Here is a 16,967-nt window from a genome sequence, read left to right as displayed (position 1 = left end):
GTTGAAGTGTAAAGATAGGTAGGCCGATAGGAGCTTAGGAGTGTACACATGTCTATAGCAGTCTATGGCAGTAATATTTGTATCTATGTATAACATTGCTATACACATTGTTGCAAACATTGCTACTATATGGCTATAAACACGTGCACGCTCCTGAGCTCACCAAAGATTACTTAACAATGGATACCAAGAGAACGAATGAGAATTGACAACAGATGTAAAGTTTAATTGTAACTGTATTGTCCCTTTAAATAAGCTTTTCAAAACCATTTGCAATACTGCATACCTTTCATTTAAAGCATAATTTAAAATGCTTATATAAATGTTTTGTTACCTCTTTTACGTCTTTTTTGCCTTTTTCCTTTTGTGATGACGCAGACAGTGGGTTTTGAGGTGGTGGGGGATTTTTTTGTGAAGTTTTAATAAAACTCCCTGCTGCTGTCAATGACACCTGCAATAAATCATATAAATAAATTGACGCTCAAAGCAAAGTATAAATAACATTCAGAAGTGTATTTTTTTAAATAAAATATGTACAAAATATATACAATTGTAACCAAAGTAAAGGGGCATAACTGTCAACATTAACTTTTTATGATTCAGATATAGGGGCATATGTATCAATGTGCGAGCGGACATTGATAAATGCTGACAGTATACGCTGACAGCATTTATCTTTGCACCAGCAGTTCTTGTGAACTGCTGGTGCAATGTTGCCCCCTGCAGATTCGATCGGGTTGATTTCTGTCCGCCGTCTCAGAACAGGTGGACAAGTTATGGAGCATCGGTCTTTAGACCACTGCTTCATAACTTCTGTTTCCAGAGAAGCCTGAAGGCTCGCTGGAAACAAGGGGCATCAAGCTCCATACGGAGCTTAATAAATATATTCCCCATAGCATACAATTTTAAGAAATATTACTTTTATCAAATTTACTTCACTCTTGCTATTTTTGTTCAAAAACATACATAGGTAGGTGCAGGAGCTAGCTAGCGATTGGTGGCTACACACATATGCCTTCTGTCATTGGCTCACAAGATTTTTCCCAGTAGTGTATTGCTACTCAGACAAGCAATAGTGGAATGATAAAATTAAATGCTCTAACATACTAGAGCATTTTCTGTTTGCACTTTGATATCCCTATAAGACAATGTACAACATAACTATTAAGTATCCTTCTTCCTTTAGGAGCCAATAACAAATTGGAAAAAGTATCAGCTGAAGCACAAACAGTACAGTAAATGGGTGCGCTAAAGCATAAACATAATGCTTAGTCAGGTTAGCGTGACTGAAAACCTGGTGTAAAATGTAAGGCGTAAAAAATAAAAATGTGCACCAAACAAAACATAAGTACATTAAAATAAAGTATTACACTCATATATGCAGTTTCTAATAAAAATGTATAAGGGTTAAAAGCTATAGGGTATATGACAAGGTTTTTGACTGGAAAAGGCTATAATGAATATATATATATATATATATATAATGCAAAAGAACAGTTAAAAAAACAATGATGTTGTTAAAAACACATGGCCAGATTACGAGTTTTGCGTTATGAGCGGCTCGGTAATAATTTGCAAGTTATAGTAACCGCTCACCTCCCTATAGCTCTGCTATTACAGGTTTGCAAAAACCCGGCGTTAGCAGGCAATATGGCAGCGTTGAGCTCCATACCACACACAAATACCAGCGCTGCTTTGAGCTGGTTTTACATGCTTGTGCATGGTTTCCCCATTGATATCAAAGGGGAGAGCCGGCTAAAAAAAAAACCCAACACCTGCAATAAAGGAGCGTAAAGCTCCGTAACGCAGCCCCATTGATTCCTATGGGGAAAGAAAAGTTATGTTTACTCCTAACACCCTAACATAAACCCCGAGTCTAAACACCCCTAATCTGCCGCCCCCAACATCGCCGACACCTACATTACACTTATTAACCCCTAATCTGCCGCCCCCAACATCGCCGACACCTACATTACACTTATTAACCCCTAATCTGCCGCCCCAACGTTGTTGCTACCTACATTACACTAATTAACCCCTAATCTGCCGCCCCCAACGTCGCCACCACTATACAAAAGTTATTAACCCCTAAACCTAACCCTACGTCTAACCCCAACCCTAACCCTAACACCCACTAACTTTAACATAATTAAAATAAAAATTACAATTAATACCTAAATAATTCCTATTTAAAACTAAATACTTACCTATAAAATAAAACCTAACCTAGCTACAATATAACTAATAGTTATATTGTAGCTATCTTAGGTTTTATTTTTATTTCACAGCTAAGTTTGTATTTATTTTAACTAGGTAGACTAGTTAGTAAATAGTTATTAACTATTTACTAGCTACCTAGTTAAAATAAATACAAATGTACCTGTAAAATAAAACCTAACCTGTCTTACACTAACACCTAACATTACACTACAATTAAATCAATTACATTAATTAAATACAATGAACTAAATTACAAAAAAATAAACACTAAATTACACAAAATAAAAATTAAATTATCAAATATTTAAACTAATTACACCTAATCTAATAGCCCTATCAAAAAAAAAGCCCCCCCCCCCCCAAATAAAAAAAACCCTAGCCTAAACTAAACTGCCAATAGCCCCAAAGAAATCAGCTCTTTTACCTGTAAAAAAAAAAATACAAACAACCCCTCAACAGTAAAACCCACCACCCACACAACTAACCCCCCCAAATAAATTCCTATCTAAAAAACCTAAGCTCCCCATTGCTCTGAAAAGGGAATTTAGATGGGCATTACCCTTAAAAGGGCATTTAGCTATTTTCCATTGCCCAAAGCCTAAGCTAAAAATAAAACCCAACCAATAAACCCTTAAAAAAACCTAACACTAACCCCCAAAGATCCACTTACAGTTTTTGAAGACCAGCCAATAGATTGAAGCTCAATCCTATTGGCTGATTGCAATAGGATTTTTTCAACTTTAATTCCGGTTGGCTGATAGAATTCTATCAGCCAATCGGAAATCACGGGATGCCATCTTGGATGACGTCCCTTAAAGGAACCTTCATTCTTCAGTAGCCGTCGACAGAAGAGGATGCTCCGCGCCGGATGTCTTGAAGATGGAGCCGCTCGGCGTCGGAAGAATGAAGATAGAAGATGCCGTCTGGATGAAGACTTCTGCCTGCCTGGAGGACCACTTCTTGCCGCTTGGATGAAGACTTCTCCCGGCTTCGTTGAGGACTTCTGCCCGCTTGGATGAAGACTTCTACCGGCTTGATGAGGATGGATGTCCGGTCTTCAAAAACTGTAAGTGTATCTTCAGGGGTTAGTGTTAGTTTTTTTTAAGGGTTTATTGGGTGGGTTTTATTTTTAGCTTAGGGTTTGGGCAATGGAAAAGAGCTAAATGCCCTTTTAAGGGCAATGCCCATCCAAATGCCCTTTTCAGGTCAATGGGGAGCTTAGGTTTTTTAGATAGGATTTTGTTTGGGGGGGGGGTTGGTTGTGTGGGTGGTGGGTTTTACTGTTGGAGGGTTGTTTGTATTATTTTTTTTACAGGTAAAAGAGCTGATTTCTTTGCGGCAATGCCCCACAAAAGGCCCTTTTAAGGGCTATTGGCAGTTTAGTTTAGTCTAGGGGTTTTATTATTTGGGGGGGGCTTTTTTTATTTTGATAGGGCTATTAGATTAGGTGTAATTAGTTTAAATATTTGATAATTTCTTTTTTATTTTGTGTAGTTTAGTGTTTGTTTTTTTTGTAATTTAGTTAATTGTATTTAATTAATGTAATTGATTTAATTGTAGTGTAATGTTAGGTGTTAGTGTAAGACAGGTTAGGTTTTATTTTACAGGTAAATTTGTATTTATTTTAACTAGGTAGTTAGTAAATAGTTAATAACTATTTACTAACTAGTTCCTAGTTAAAATAAAAATACAAACTTGCCTGTGCAATAAAAATAAAATCTAAGATAGCTACAATGTAACTATTAGTTATATTGTAGCTATCTTAGGGTTTATTTTACAGGTAAGTATTTAGTTTTAAAGGGACACTAAACCTTGGCAAAAACTTTATTTGAAACGAAAAAAACATATTTATAAATCATATTGTTAATATGCTTTAATTAAAAAATATTAACTGTTTACTGTATATTCATTGCAGAAAATTAATATATTTCCAAACCCACACTTACTAGTTTCGATCTCCGTAACCAATTGTGCCTGATAACCTGTGTTATCAATATGGCCGTAATCCGCCGTACTGCGCATGCGCTTTATTTTTGCGCGTCATCCAAAACGTCACCAGCCTTTTCATCTGCAGACCGCAGTAATCGAGCATTCTCAACAGATGTTTCAGCGTTCTCGAGCAGGTAAGTTGTGAGCTTAGCAGCGATAATACCCCTAGTAATAACGAGCATATATACAATATCTCAAGCATCTAAATATCTTAAAAACATCTATCTTGATCTTGAAATAACTAATAGCTAGCGACCCTACTCGCAAATAATTCCCCTGGAAGTAACGAGCATTCAGAATTAATATTTTTAAATGTTTAAATAATTTGATGAAAGAAACTCATATTTAAATTTAATATATTATTAATTTAAAATTGACAAGATATATTATTATATACCGTTAAATGTAAATGCAATTCAATACATATTTTACCTGTAAAATGATGTCTCCTGCAACACACGAACTCAATGCAGCAAGCTTGGAATGGAATGAATACTAACATTTCAAACAATAGCTTGCTTATCTAGTTCGTGTGTTGAGAAGAGACGTGCAAAAAACACCCATAAATTAGGGATAGAAATAAGAATTTAGAATTGCTTTATCAAGCTGGGATCGTAAAACAGACTTATACGAGATTTAATCGAATACCGATGTAATGGATATAGTTTTTATAATGCGCATGCGTTATGCCAGTAGATGCATGTAATGGCGTTTGTAATCAGATGGGCAATATGCGCATGCGATAAACGGCTGAATGATTTGCGCATGCGCGCGATGACGAATCCTTTGGATAATTATATGCACACAAGAGCACAGCGATTGGACTAACTCTATTCTAATTTCAGCACTGAAAAAGGGGGTTTGGCTGCGGTGACACGATTGCAAGGATTTTATATATCATTTTCTAAGGCAAGAAATACTCGTTTTAGATTGCAATCAGATAATTTTTAATAGATAAGTGGTTGGCAATAGATTTTAGGGTGTTAAGTGGAGAAAAAAAAAAACAAAGTTTTGGAATCCTTTAAATAGGAATTATTTAGATAATGATAGTAATTTTTATTTAGATTTATTTTAATTATATTAAGGGGTGTGAGGGTTAGACTTAGGGTTAGGTTTAGGGGTTAATAACTTTAGTATAGTGGCGACGGTGACGTTGGGGGCGGCAGATTAGGGGTTAATAATATTTCACTAGTGTTTGCGATGCGGGAGTTTAGAGGTTAATATGTTTATTATAGTGGTGGCAATGTCTGGAGCGGCAGATTAGGAATAATAATTTTATTTTAGTGTTTGCGATGCAGGAGGGCCTCAGTTTAGGGGTTAATAGGTAGTTTATGGGGGTTAGTGTACTTTATAACACTTTAGTTATGAGTTTCATGCTACAGATTTGTAACATAAAACTCATAACTACTGACTTTAGATGGCGGTACAAATCTTGACGGTATAGGGTGTACCGCTCACTTTTTGGCCTCCCAGGCAAAACTCGTAATACTGGCGCTATGGAAGTCACATTGAACAAGGACTTTTTGAAAGGTGCGGTAGTTACGTTGCGTTACACCTATACCTGCAAGACTTGTAGTACCGGCGGTAGTGAAAAAGCAGCGTTATGAGGCTTTTCACTCATAACGCAAAACTCGTAATCTAGCCGACAGTTTCTTTATTCGGCACCTCTTTAAAATACATCCATGGGGTGCACTGAGATCACAAAGATCACAAAGGCAAGCAGCAATGATCCACTAACATGTTTCGGCTATTCAGCCGTAATCAGCTATGTTCGCGGATCATTGCTGCTTGCCTTTGTGATCTTTGTGATCTCAGTGCACCCCATGGATGTATTTTAAAGAGGTCCCGAATAAAGAAACTGTTTTTAACAGCATCACTGCGTTTTGAACTGTTCCTTTGCATCTTTTAATACCGGGAAACAGTGCTGTTAAAACTTTGGACCCAGTGTGAAGCTGTATTGTGTGCTGATCGTCAGACAGATCAAAGGGAGCCCGTTTCAGGCACAGGACGCCAAAGGCTCCCAAACTGCTAAGGGATATTGGAGCGGTCCCAGAGAAGCAGGTAGCGGTGAGTGCCCAGGTTGTATGACCGTGCTAGCTTTTTGTCATTAGGGCTGCCGCATGTGTATTACCGATGGGACACAGAAAAGGGTATTGAACTTTTAAAATATTTCTTTGATCTGTCTGTACGTGGATTGGGGCATTTAACCTAATTCAGTGACACTTTGACACCCCTTATTGGTTTATACACATACACTACAGTGGATAGGGCTTCTGCTACTTGATATGAGCCCACTGGATTGTTTATCCTGCCCTACATCAGTGAATATCTTGGTTTGAGTATATATATATATATATATATATATATATATATATATATATATATATATATATATATATATATATATATATATATATATATATTGTATGCTTCAGACCGGAAAAGTTTTGGATTTCAGAATAGTTTGGATTTTGGAATATTAAAGAACAATATGTTATGTCATTAACACAATATTTATGTTATCAAACAGCTTATACATATATGAATCTGAGAATAACAGATTTAGGGATTTGTATATACAGTATCCCACAAAAGTGAGTACACCCCTCACATTTTTGTAAATATTTTATTATATCTTTTCATGTGACAACACTGAAGAAATGACACTTTGCTACAATGTAAAGTAGTGAGTGTACAGCCTGTATAACAGTGTAAATTTGCTGTCCCCTCAAAATAACAACACACAGCCATTAATGTCTAAACCGTTGGCAACAAAAGTGAGTACACCCCTAAGTAGAAATGTCCAAATTGGGCCCAATTAGCCATTTTCCCTCCCCAGTGTCATGTGACTCGTTAGTGTTACAAGGTCTCAGGTGTGAATGGGGAGCAGGTGTGTTAAATTTAGTGTTATCGCTCTCACACTCTCTCATACTGGTCACTAAAAAGTTGGGCAAGACCATACAGCGGTTTCACAGGACAGGTTCCACTCAGAACAGGCCTCGCCTTGGTCGACCAAAGAATTTGAGTGCACGTGCTCAGCATCATATCCAGAGGTTGTCTTTGGGAAATAGACATATGAGTGCTGCCAGCATTGCTCTAGAGGTTGAAGGAGTGGGGGGTCAGCCTGTCATTGCTCAGACCATATGCCGCACATTGCATCAAATTGGTCTGCATAGCTGTTGTCCCAGAAGGAAGCCTCTTCTAAAGATGAAACCCCGCAAACAGTTTGCTGAAGACAAGCAGACTTAGGACATGGATTACTGGAACCATGTCCTGTGGTCCGATGAGACCAAGATAAACGTATTTGGTTCAGATGGTGTCAATCATGTGGGGCGTAAACCAGCAGCTGGTGTAACAGATTTCAACTGGTAAAATAAAAGGAGCTTGCTGGCTGCTTATCTACAGGTCAAAATTAATTCAAACATATTTATAACATACAAAGAGAGAAGCGCTCTACCAGGAACAAACAACAGCGAAGTAGCTTGTTCTATGGCGAGTTACCACCTCGGAGCAGCCTCTTTTAGCCCAGTTGTGTTTTCACAGAGGAGGACTATCTTGAAGTATATCAGTCTAATCCCGCCAAGTAAGGTCAGTCCAGCCCCGAAAGGGAGGCCCAAAGAGGCCAAAATGATTGTTTGGGTTGCCGTTTTCCCTTGTTAAGAGGAGAATTGCCTGGTATTTCTGGGCTGGACTGACCTTGTTAGGCGGGATCAGACTGATATACTTCAGGACCGTTTTCCTTTGTGCAAAGCACAATTGGGCAAAAATAAGCTACTCTCAGGTGTTAATAGGGCCATAGAACAAGCCACTGAGCTGTTGTTCGTTCCTGGCAGATTGCTTCTCTTTCTGTTTGAATTTGCATTATTATGACCCTGGGGAAAGTCTCCCTAAGGGTTATGGGAGAAACAAGACGTGGACTCCTTGCCCAATGTGCTTAGAGGGATATGAGTGCACCTCACTGAGGAGGCCCAAACGAGGCCGAAACAATCGTCTGGGGTTGCCGTTTCCCTTGTTCAGAGAAGAATTGTCTGGTATTTCAGTGCTGGACTGACCTTGTTAGGCGGGATCAGACTGATATACTTCAGGAGAGTTTTCCTGTGTAAAGCACAATTGGGCAAAAACTCCCAGGTGTTAACCGGGACATAGAACAAGCCATTGAGCTGTTGTTCGTTCCTGGCAGACTGCTTCTCTTTCTGTATGTATATTTATAACATAGGCTGCTACTACTTTTTTTTACACCTCTACTTAAATGCTACGTAAAGCGCAATTGGTACTGGCAGACTTGATACTAATTAACAATTCTATCAACTGCACATCTAATGTATTTATTGAAATTGTTTGCAACAAGCTTACACAGCAGTAGCCGGGCACCAAATCTGAAAAAAAAAAACAATCTTCATAGAACAAAATTGCCAAGAGAATGTAACCGATCCTTAAATAGACAAAAAGAAAAACTTACAAACAAAACCTGTTTTGTTTAATTCAAGGTATTAGTTGGAATCCCTACATATGCAGCACGAGGCAGCATTAATTAGCACCCAGAGGCAATCATCACTCTAGTGGCAAATGTGTGCTACAACAAATATACCTACATACGTATGACAGGCAACACTGACAGCTCTGTCATAGCGAATGTATAACAGTTTGCCTGCCATCCGTAGTTATTTCACGAGCAAACCAAAACAGAATTTATGTTTACCTGATAAATTACTTTCTCCAACGGTGTGTCCGGTCCACGGCGTCATCCTTACTTGTGGGATATTCTCTTCCCCAACAGGAAATGGCAAAGAGCCCAGCAAAGCTGGTCACATGATCCCTCCTAGGCTCCGCCTTCCCCAGTCATTCGACCGACGTAAAGGAGGAATATTTGCATAGGAGAAATCATATGATACCGTGGTGACTGTAGTTAGAAAAAATAAATCATCAGACCTGATTAAAAAACCAGGGCGGGCCGTGGACCGGACACACCGTTGGAGAAAGTAATTTATCAGGTAAACATAAATTCTGTTTTCTCCAACATAGGTGTGTCCGGTCCACGGCGTCATCCTTACTTGTGGGAACCAATACCAAAGCTTTAGGACACGGATGATGGGAGGGAGCAAATCAGGTCACCTAGATGGAAGGCACCACGGCTTGCAAAACCTTTCTCCCAAAAATAGCCTCAGAAGAAGCAAAAGTATCAAATTTGTAAAATTTGGTAAAAGTGTGCAGTGAAGACCAAGTCGCTGCCTTACATATCTGATCAACAGAAGCCTCGTTCTTGAAGGCCCATGTGGAAGCCACGGCCCTAGTGGAATGAGCTGTGATTCTTTCAGGAGGCTGCCGTCCGGCAGTCTCATAAGCCAATCTGATGATGCTTTTAAGCCAAAAAGAGAGAGAGGTAGAAGTTGCTTTTTGACCTCTCCTTTTACCAGAATAAACAACAAACAAGGAAGATGTTTGTCTGAAATCCTTTGTAGCCTCTAAATAGAATTTTAGAGCACGAACTACATCCAAATTGTGCAACAAACGTTCCTTCTTTGAAACTGGATTCGGACACAAAGAAGGCACGATTATCTCCTGGTTAATATTTTTGTTAGAAACAACTTTCGGAAGAAAACCAGGTTTAGTACGCAAAACCACCTTATCTGCATGGAACACCAGATAAGGAGGAGAACACTGCAGAGCAGATAACTCTGAAACTCTTCTAGCAGAAGAAATTGCAACCAAAAACAAAACTTTCCAAGATAATAACTTGATATCAACGGAATGTAGGGGTTCAAACGGAACCCCCTGAAGAACTGAAAGAACTAAATTGAGACTCCAAGGAGGAGTCAAAGGTTTGTAAACAGGCTTGATTCTGACCAGAGCCTGAACAAAAGCTTGAACATCTGGCACAGCCGCCAGCTTTTTGTGAAGTAAAACAGATAAAGCAGAAATCTGTCCCTTCAAAGAACTTGCAGATAATCCTTTCTCCAAACCTTCTTGAAGAAAGGATAGAATCTTAGGAATTTTTATCTTGTTCCATGGGAATCCTTTAGATTCACACCAACAGATATATTTTTTCCATATTTTATGGTAGATTTTTCTAGTAACAGGCTTTCTAGCCTGAACAAGAGTATCAATGACAGAATCTGAGAACCCTCGCTTTGATAAAATCAAGCGTTCAATCTCCAAGCAGTCAGTTGGAGTGAGGCCAGATTCGGATGTTCGAACGGACCTTGAACAAGAAGGTCCTGTCTCAAAGGTAGCTTCCATGGTGGAGCCGATGACATATTCCCCAGATCTGCATACCAAGTCCTGCGTGGCCACGCAGGAGCTATCAAGATCACCGATACCCTCTCCTGTTTGATCCTGGCTACCAGCCTGGGAATGAGAGGAAACGGTGGGAACACATAAGCTAGGTTGAAGCTCCAAGGTGCTACTAGTGCATCCACTAGAGTCGCCTTGGGATCCCTGGATCTGGACCCGTAGCAAGGAACCTTGAAGTTCTGACGAGACGCCATCAGATCCATGTCTGGAATGCCCCACAATTGAATTATTTGGGCAAAGATTTCCGGATGGAGTTCCCACTCCCCCGGATGAAATGTCTGACGACTCAGAAAATCCGCTTCCCAATTTTCCACTCCTGGGATGTGGATTGCAGACAAGTGGCAGGAGTGAGTCTCCGCCCATTGAATTATTTTGGTCACTTCTTCCATCGCCAGGGAACTCCTTGTTCCCCCCTGATGGTTGATATACGCAACAGTCGTCATGTTGTCTGATTGAAACCGTATGAATTTGGCCTTTGCTAGCTGAGGCCAAGCCTTGAGAGCATTGAATATCGCTCTCAGTTCCAGAATATTTATCGGGAGAAGAGATTCTTCCCGAGACCAAAGACCCTGAGCTTTCAGGGGTTCCCAGACCGCGCCCCAGCCCACCAGACTGGCGTCGGTCGTGACAATGACCCACTCTGGTCTGCGGAAGCTCATCCCTTGTGACAGGTTGTCCAGGGTCAGCCACCAACGGAGTGAATATCTGGTCCTCTGATCTACTTGTATCGTCGGAGACAAGTCTGTATAATCCCCATTCCACTGACTGAGCATGCACAGTTGTAATGGTCTTAGATGAATTCGCGCAAAAGGAACTATGTCCATTGCCGCGACCATCAAACCTATTACTTCCATGCACTGCGCTATGGAAGGAAGAAGAACAGAATGAAGTACTTGACAAGAGCTTAGAAGTTTTGATTTTCTGGCCTCTGTCAGAAAAATCCTCATTTCTAAGGAGTCTATTATTGTTCCCAAGAAGGGAACTCTTGTTGACGGAGATAGAGAACTTTTTTCTACGTTCACTTTCCACCCGTGAGATCTGAGAAAGGCCAGGACAATGTCCGTATGAGCCTTTGCTTGTGGTAGAGACGACGCTTGAATCAGTATGTCGTCCAAGTAAGGTACTACTGCAATGCCCCTTGGTCTTAGTACCGCTAGAAGGGACCCTAGTACCTTTGTGAAAATTCTTGGAGCAGTGGCTAATCTGAATGGAAGTGCCACAAACTGGTAATGCTTGTCCAGAAAGGCGAACCTTAGGAACCGATGATGTTCCTTGTGGATAGGAATATGTAGATACGCATCCTTTAAATCCACCGTGGTCATGAATTGACCTTCCTGGATGGTAGGAAGAATTGTCCGAATGGTTTCCATTTTGAACGATGGAACCTTGAGAAATTTGTTTAGGATCTTGAGATCTAAGATTGGTCTGAATGTTCCCTCTTTTTTGGGAACTATGAACAGATTGGAGTAGAATCCCATCCCTTGTTCTCCTAATGGAACAGGATGAATCACTCCCATTTTTAACAGGTCTTCTACACAATGTAAGAATGCCTGTCTTTTTATGTGGTCTGAAGACAATTGAGACCTGTGGAACCTTCCCCTTGGGGGTAGCTCCTTGAATTCCAGAAGATAACCTTGGGAGACTATTTCCAGCGCCCAAGGATCCAGAACATCTCTTGCCCAAGCCTGAGCGAAGAGAGAAAGTCTGCCCCCCACCAGATCCGGTCCCGGATCGGGGGCCAACATCTCATGCTGTCTTGGTAGCAGTGGCAGGTTTCTTGGCCTGCTTACCTTTGTTCCAGCCTTGCATTGGCCTCCAGGCTGGCTTGTTTTGAGAAGTATTACCCTCTTGCTTAGAGGATGTAGAACTTGAGGCTGGTCCGTTTCTGCGAAAGGGACGAAAATTTGGTTTATTTTTAGCCTTAAAAGACCTATCCTGAGGAAGGGCGTGGCCCTTGCCCCCAGTGATATCTGAAATAATCTCTTTCAAGTCAGGGCCAAACAGCGTTTTCCCCTTGAAAGGAATGTTAAGCAATTTGTTCTTGGAGGACGCATCCGCTGACCAAGACTTTAGCCAAAGCGCTCTGCGCGCCACAATAGCAAACCCTGAATTTTTCGCCGCTAATCTAGCTAATTGCAAAGTGGCGTCCAAGGTAAAAGAGTTAGCCAACTTAAGTGCTTGAACTCTGCCCATAACCTCCTCATAAGAGGATGCTTGATTGAGCGACTTTTCTAGTTCCTCGAACCAGAAACACGCTGCTGTAGTGACAGGAACAATGCATGAAATTGGTTGTAGAAGGTAACCTTGCTGAACAAACATCTTTTTTAGCAAACCCTCTAATTTTTTGTCCATAGGATCTTTAAAAGCACAACTATCTTCTATAGGGATAGTGGTGCGTTTGTTTAGAGTAGAAACCGCCCCCTCGACCTTGGGGACTGTCTGCCATAAGACCTTCCTGGGGTCGACCATAGGAAATAATTTCTTAAATATAGGGGGAGGGACAAAAGGTATGCCGGGCCTTTCCCATTCTTTATTTACAATGTCCGCCACCCGCTTGGGTATAGGAAAAGCTTCGGGGGGCACCGGGACCTCTAGGAACCTGTCCATTTTACATAATTTCTCTGGAATGACCAAATTGTCACAATCATCCAGAGTAGATAACACCTCCTTAAGCAGAGCGCGGAGATGTTCCAATTTAAATTTAAATGTAATAACATCAGGTTCAGCCTGTTGAGAAATTTTTCCTGAATCTGAAATTTCTCCCTCAGACAAAACCTCCCTGGCCCCTTCAGACTGGTGTAAGGGCATGTCAGAACCATTATCATCAGCGTCCTCATGCTCTTCAGTATCTAAAACAGAGCAGTCGCGCTTTCGCTGATAAGTGGGCATTTTGGCTAAAATGTTTTTAATAGAATTATCCATTTCAGCCGTTAATTGTTGCATAGTAAGGAGGATTGGCGCACTAGATGTACTAGGGGCCTCCTGAGTGGGCAAGACTGGTGTAGACATAGAAGGGGATGATGCAGTACCATGCTTACTCCCCTCACTTAAGGAATCGTTTTGGGCAACATTATTATCAGTGGTATCATTGTCCCTACTTTGTTTGTCACATTTATCACATATATTTAAATGGATAGGAACCTTGGCTTCCGAACATACAGAACATCGTCTATCTGATAGTTCAGACATGTTAATAGGCATAAACATGGTAACAAAGCACAAAAAACGTTTTAAAATAAAACCATTACTGTCTATTTAAATTTTAAACTGAACACACTTTTTTACTGAATACACGCAAAAGTATGAAGGAAATGTTCAAAATTCACCAGAATTTCACCACAGTGTCATAAAGCCTTAAAAGTATTGCACACCAAATTTGAAAGCTTTAACTCTTAAAATAACGGAACTGGAGCCGTTTTTACATTTAACCCCTATACAGTCCCTGGTATCTGCTTTGCTGAGACCCAACCAAGCCCAGAGGGGAATACGATACCAAATGACGCCTTCAATAAGCTTTTTCAGTGGATCTGAGCTCCTCACACATGCATCTGCATGCCTTGCTTCTCAAAAACAACTGCGCATTAGTGGCGCGAAAATGAGGCTCTGCCTATGACTAGAAAAGGCCCCCAGTGAAAAAGGTGTCCAATACAGTGCCTGTCCGTTTTTTTAACAATTTGCCAAGATTAAAATAACTCTCCTAAGTTATAAACCATTAAACATGCTTATATAGTAATCGTTTTGGCCCAGAAAAATGTCTACCAGTCTTTAAAGCCCTTGTGAAGCCCTTGTATTCTTATATTGAAAATTAAGAAAATGGCTTACCGGATCCCATAGGGAAAATGACAGCTTCCAGCATTACCAAGTCTTGTTAGAAATGTGTCATACCTCAAGCAGCCAAAGTCTGCTCACTGTTTCCCCCAACTGAAGTTAATTCCTCTCAACAGTCCTGTGTGGGAACAGCCATCGATCTTAGTAACGGTTGCTAAAATCATTTTCCTCATACAAACAGAAATCTTCATCTCTTTTCTGTTTCAGAGTAAATAGTACATACCAGCACTATTTTAAAATAACAAACTCTTGATTGAAGAATAAAAACTACATTTAAACACCAAAAAACTCTGAGCCATCTCCGTGGAGATGTTGCCTGTGCAACGGCAAAGAGAATGACTGGGGAAGGCGGAGCCTAGGAGGGATCATGTGACCAGCTTTGCTGGGCTCTTTGCCATTTCCTGTTGGGGAAGAGAATATCCCACAAGTAAGGATGACGCCGTGGACCGGACACACCTATGTTGGAGAAAGCAATAGGTTGCACGATTGCACAAGATGAAACATAAAACACATTTCACAAACCTTTAGCTAAAATATGCATTATTAATTGCAGTTTTACAAGGTCATGTCAGTGTCCCACTAAAGGGACATTAACCACAATGTAAGAGTCTCATAAAATGATGAAAGCCTAGTAAAAGATGCAATATACATTATTATTTTGCCTGTTATTGTTGCAATTAATGACTGCTAATTGCCCCGAACCCCCAAACTGACTAGATCTTGGCTCTGTGAGCAGGCCCCTCATTTGAACGTAATGGACGCGTGCATATACATCTAAAACGATTTCTTATTATAAGTATATTGCAAAAATGATTATAATAAACATATAAATGCACGTATAGACATTTTAGATATCCCTCCTTTTAATGATGAAGTAGTATTACATTTAGAACAGTGCTATTTGACACATCATGGTGCAACCTTTAATAAAGAGACACAATTGCCAAACTTGAAATGTGCATGAGAATCATTTTTGCATTATATTTTTATTAAAGGGACAAAAAGCCCAAAAAATTCCTTTCATGATTCAGATAGAACATACAATTTAAAACAACTTTCCAATGTACTTCTATTATCAAATGTTCTTTGTTTTCGTGTTATCCTTTGCTGAAAAGCAGTAAGGTATGTTCAGCAGTGTTAACTGCAGTAATTTATGGCAGCAGTATTGCAACAATATTATACAATAGCAAGAACACTAGATGGCAGCACCATTTCCTGTGATGTAGTGCCCCAGACATGTGCGCGCTACCTAGATATCTCATCAACAAATTTAATAATAGAAATAAATTGGAAACTTTTAAAATTGTTTTCTCTATCTGAATTATAAAAATGTTGGGTTTCATGTCCCTTTAACAGATGTTTATCACAACAATACTTCTATTTAAAACTGAACTGCACTCAGGTTCGACTATTAGATCCCTTTTATATGATTGACCACCATAAGCAGCTGTAGAACTCCAATCTGAAACTTTATAATGCAACTTTGCACGTTTTATATTTGTTGCTTTACACAAATGGCTATGAGAATTTAAAAGCATTATAAAAACTCACTATAATAAACAACACTAATCTAAATTACATTTATTATTATATGGATTTTAATGTCATATTAAATAATAATAGATACAAATTTATAATAGTTACATAAACTACAAAAATAAGTGTTTTGTTTAAACAATGTACAAAAATAAATAAAAGACAATTTTATCTATATAATTATTTAGCATTTTCTGAGATCAATAAAAATAATACATTTAAAATACTACGTAAAGCACTAATGCAAAAGCAAAATATGAAATAGACATATAATTAACTTACTTTCCAAATGCGCATAACATAAGCATATGCCATTAGACAATGTTGTTCATGATAAGGTGAACTGGGACCGCAAATAACTGCCATTAATGTGTAAGCTCGAACCAATGTCTCCAGCTGCCTCACATTCCTTAAATCTTCAAAAGCATTATGGGAAATGTTAAAAGTGTCGCCATCTTCACTCTTTGTAGCCTCTGTATCTTCATCATTTCTTTGATCTTTATGCATGGAAGATTTTTTTCTGGCCTTCAGCTTCGCCTTTTGACTCTTATCTATTTGGAGAAAAAAGGAACCAGATGCACGGATCGCAATAAACAAAATCAGCTAAACATCAGAACAAAGTAAAATGTGTTCAGAGAAGCTATAACTGGTTTGAATTTTACCTTCTTCAGCATAATTTGAAAATTTCATCTGAAGTAAAATATCTACGGCCCAGTCAAGCTGATTAAGGGCATCTCTAAGAGGAAATTGGTTGCAGTACAGCCATTCTGCAAATTCCATCAAGTAATCAACTTTCTGCCACTCATTTTCTGGTTTCTGTGAAAGGAAATATTACATAAACATTTTTTTATATACAGAAACTGTGATCAAAGGTAGAATAGTATTTTTAGCCACAAATAATAGTGTGACCTAACTAATATCACCACAGGATAACCTCAACCATAATCTTCAAGTGTAACATATAACGTTGTCAATATTTAAGCCAATATCATATCATCAAAGAGATATTACTGCAGACATAATAATTTAGCATCAGTTTTATTATCGGACCAAATGTTGACGGTAACATTTTCAATGGCTATATTGTTGAAACGTAATTGTGC

The 16,967-nt window shown here is 39.3% G+C and overlaps 1 protein-coding gene across 1 annotated transcript in view; it reads right to left on the bottom strand.

Annotated features, from left to right (window-relative positions):
• LOC128640465 (cilia- and flagella-associated protein 46-like) overlaps positions 1 to 16,967 on the bottom strand; it is a 638,812-nt gene that overhangs the window by 324,912 nt on the left and 296,933 nt on the right. Inside the window, exons 34-36 of the mRNA XM_053692944.1 lie at positions 16,527 to 16,680; positions 16,147 to 16,415; positions 335 to 451 (exon numbers count right to left, since the gene is read on the bottom strand). Coding sequence (XP_053548919.1) covers positions 335 to 451; positions 16,147 to 16,415; positions 16,527 to 16,680 — 540 coding nt within the window. The remainder of the gene's footprint in view (positions 1 to 334; positions 452 to 16,146; positions 16,416 to 16,526; positions 16,681 to 16,967) is intronic.

The sequence above is a fragment of the Bombina bombina genome, chromosome 9, assembly GCF_027579735.1.
Source record: "Bombina bombina isolate aBomBom1 chromosome 9, aBomBom1.pri, whole genome shotgun sequence".
NCBI classification, from domain to species: Eukaryota; Metazoa; Chordata; class Amphibia; order Anura; family Bombinatoridae; genus Bombina; species Bombina bombina.
The sequence above is the reverse complement of the archived record's forward strand: the minus strand, read 5'-3'. Positions and strand labels throughout refer to the sequence as shown.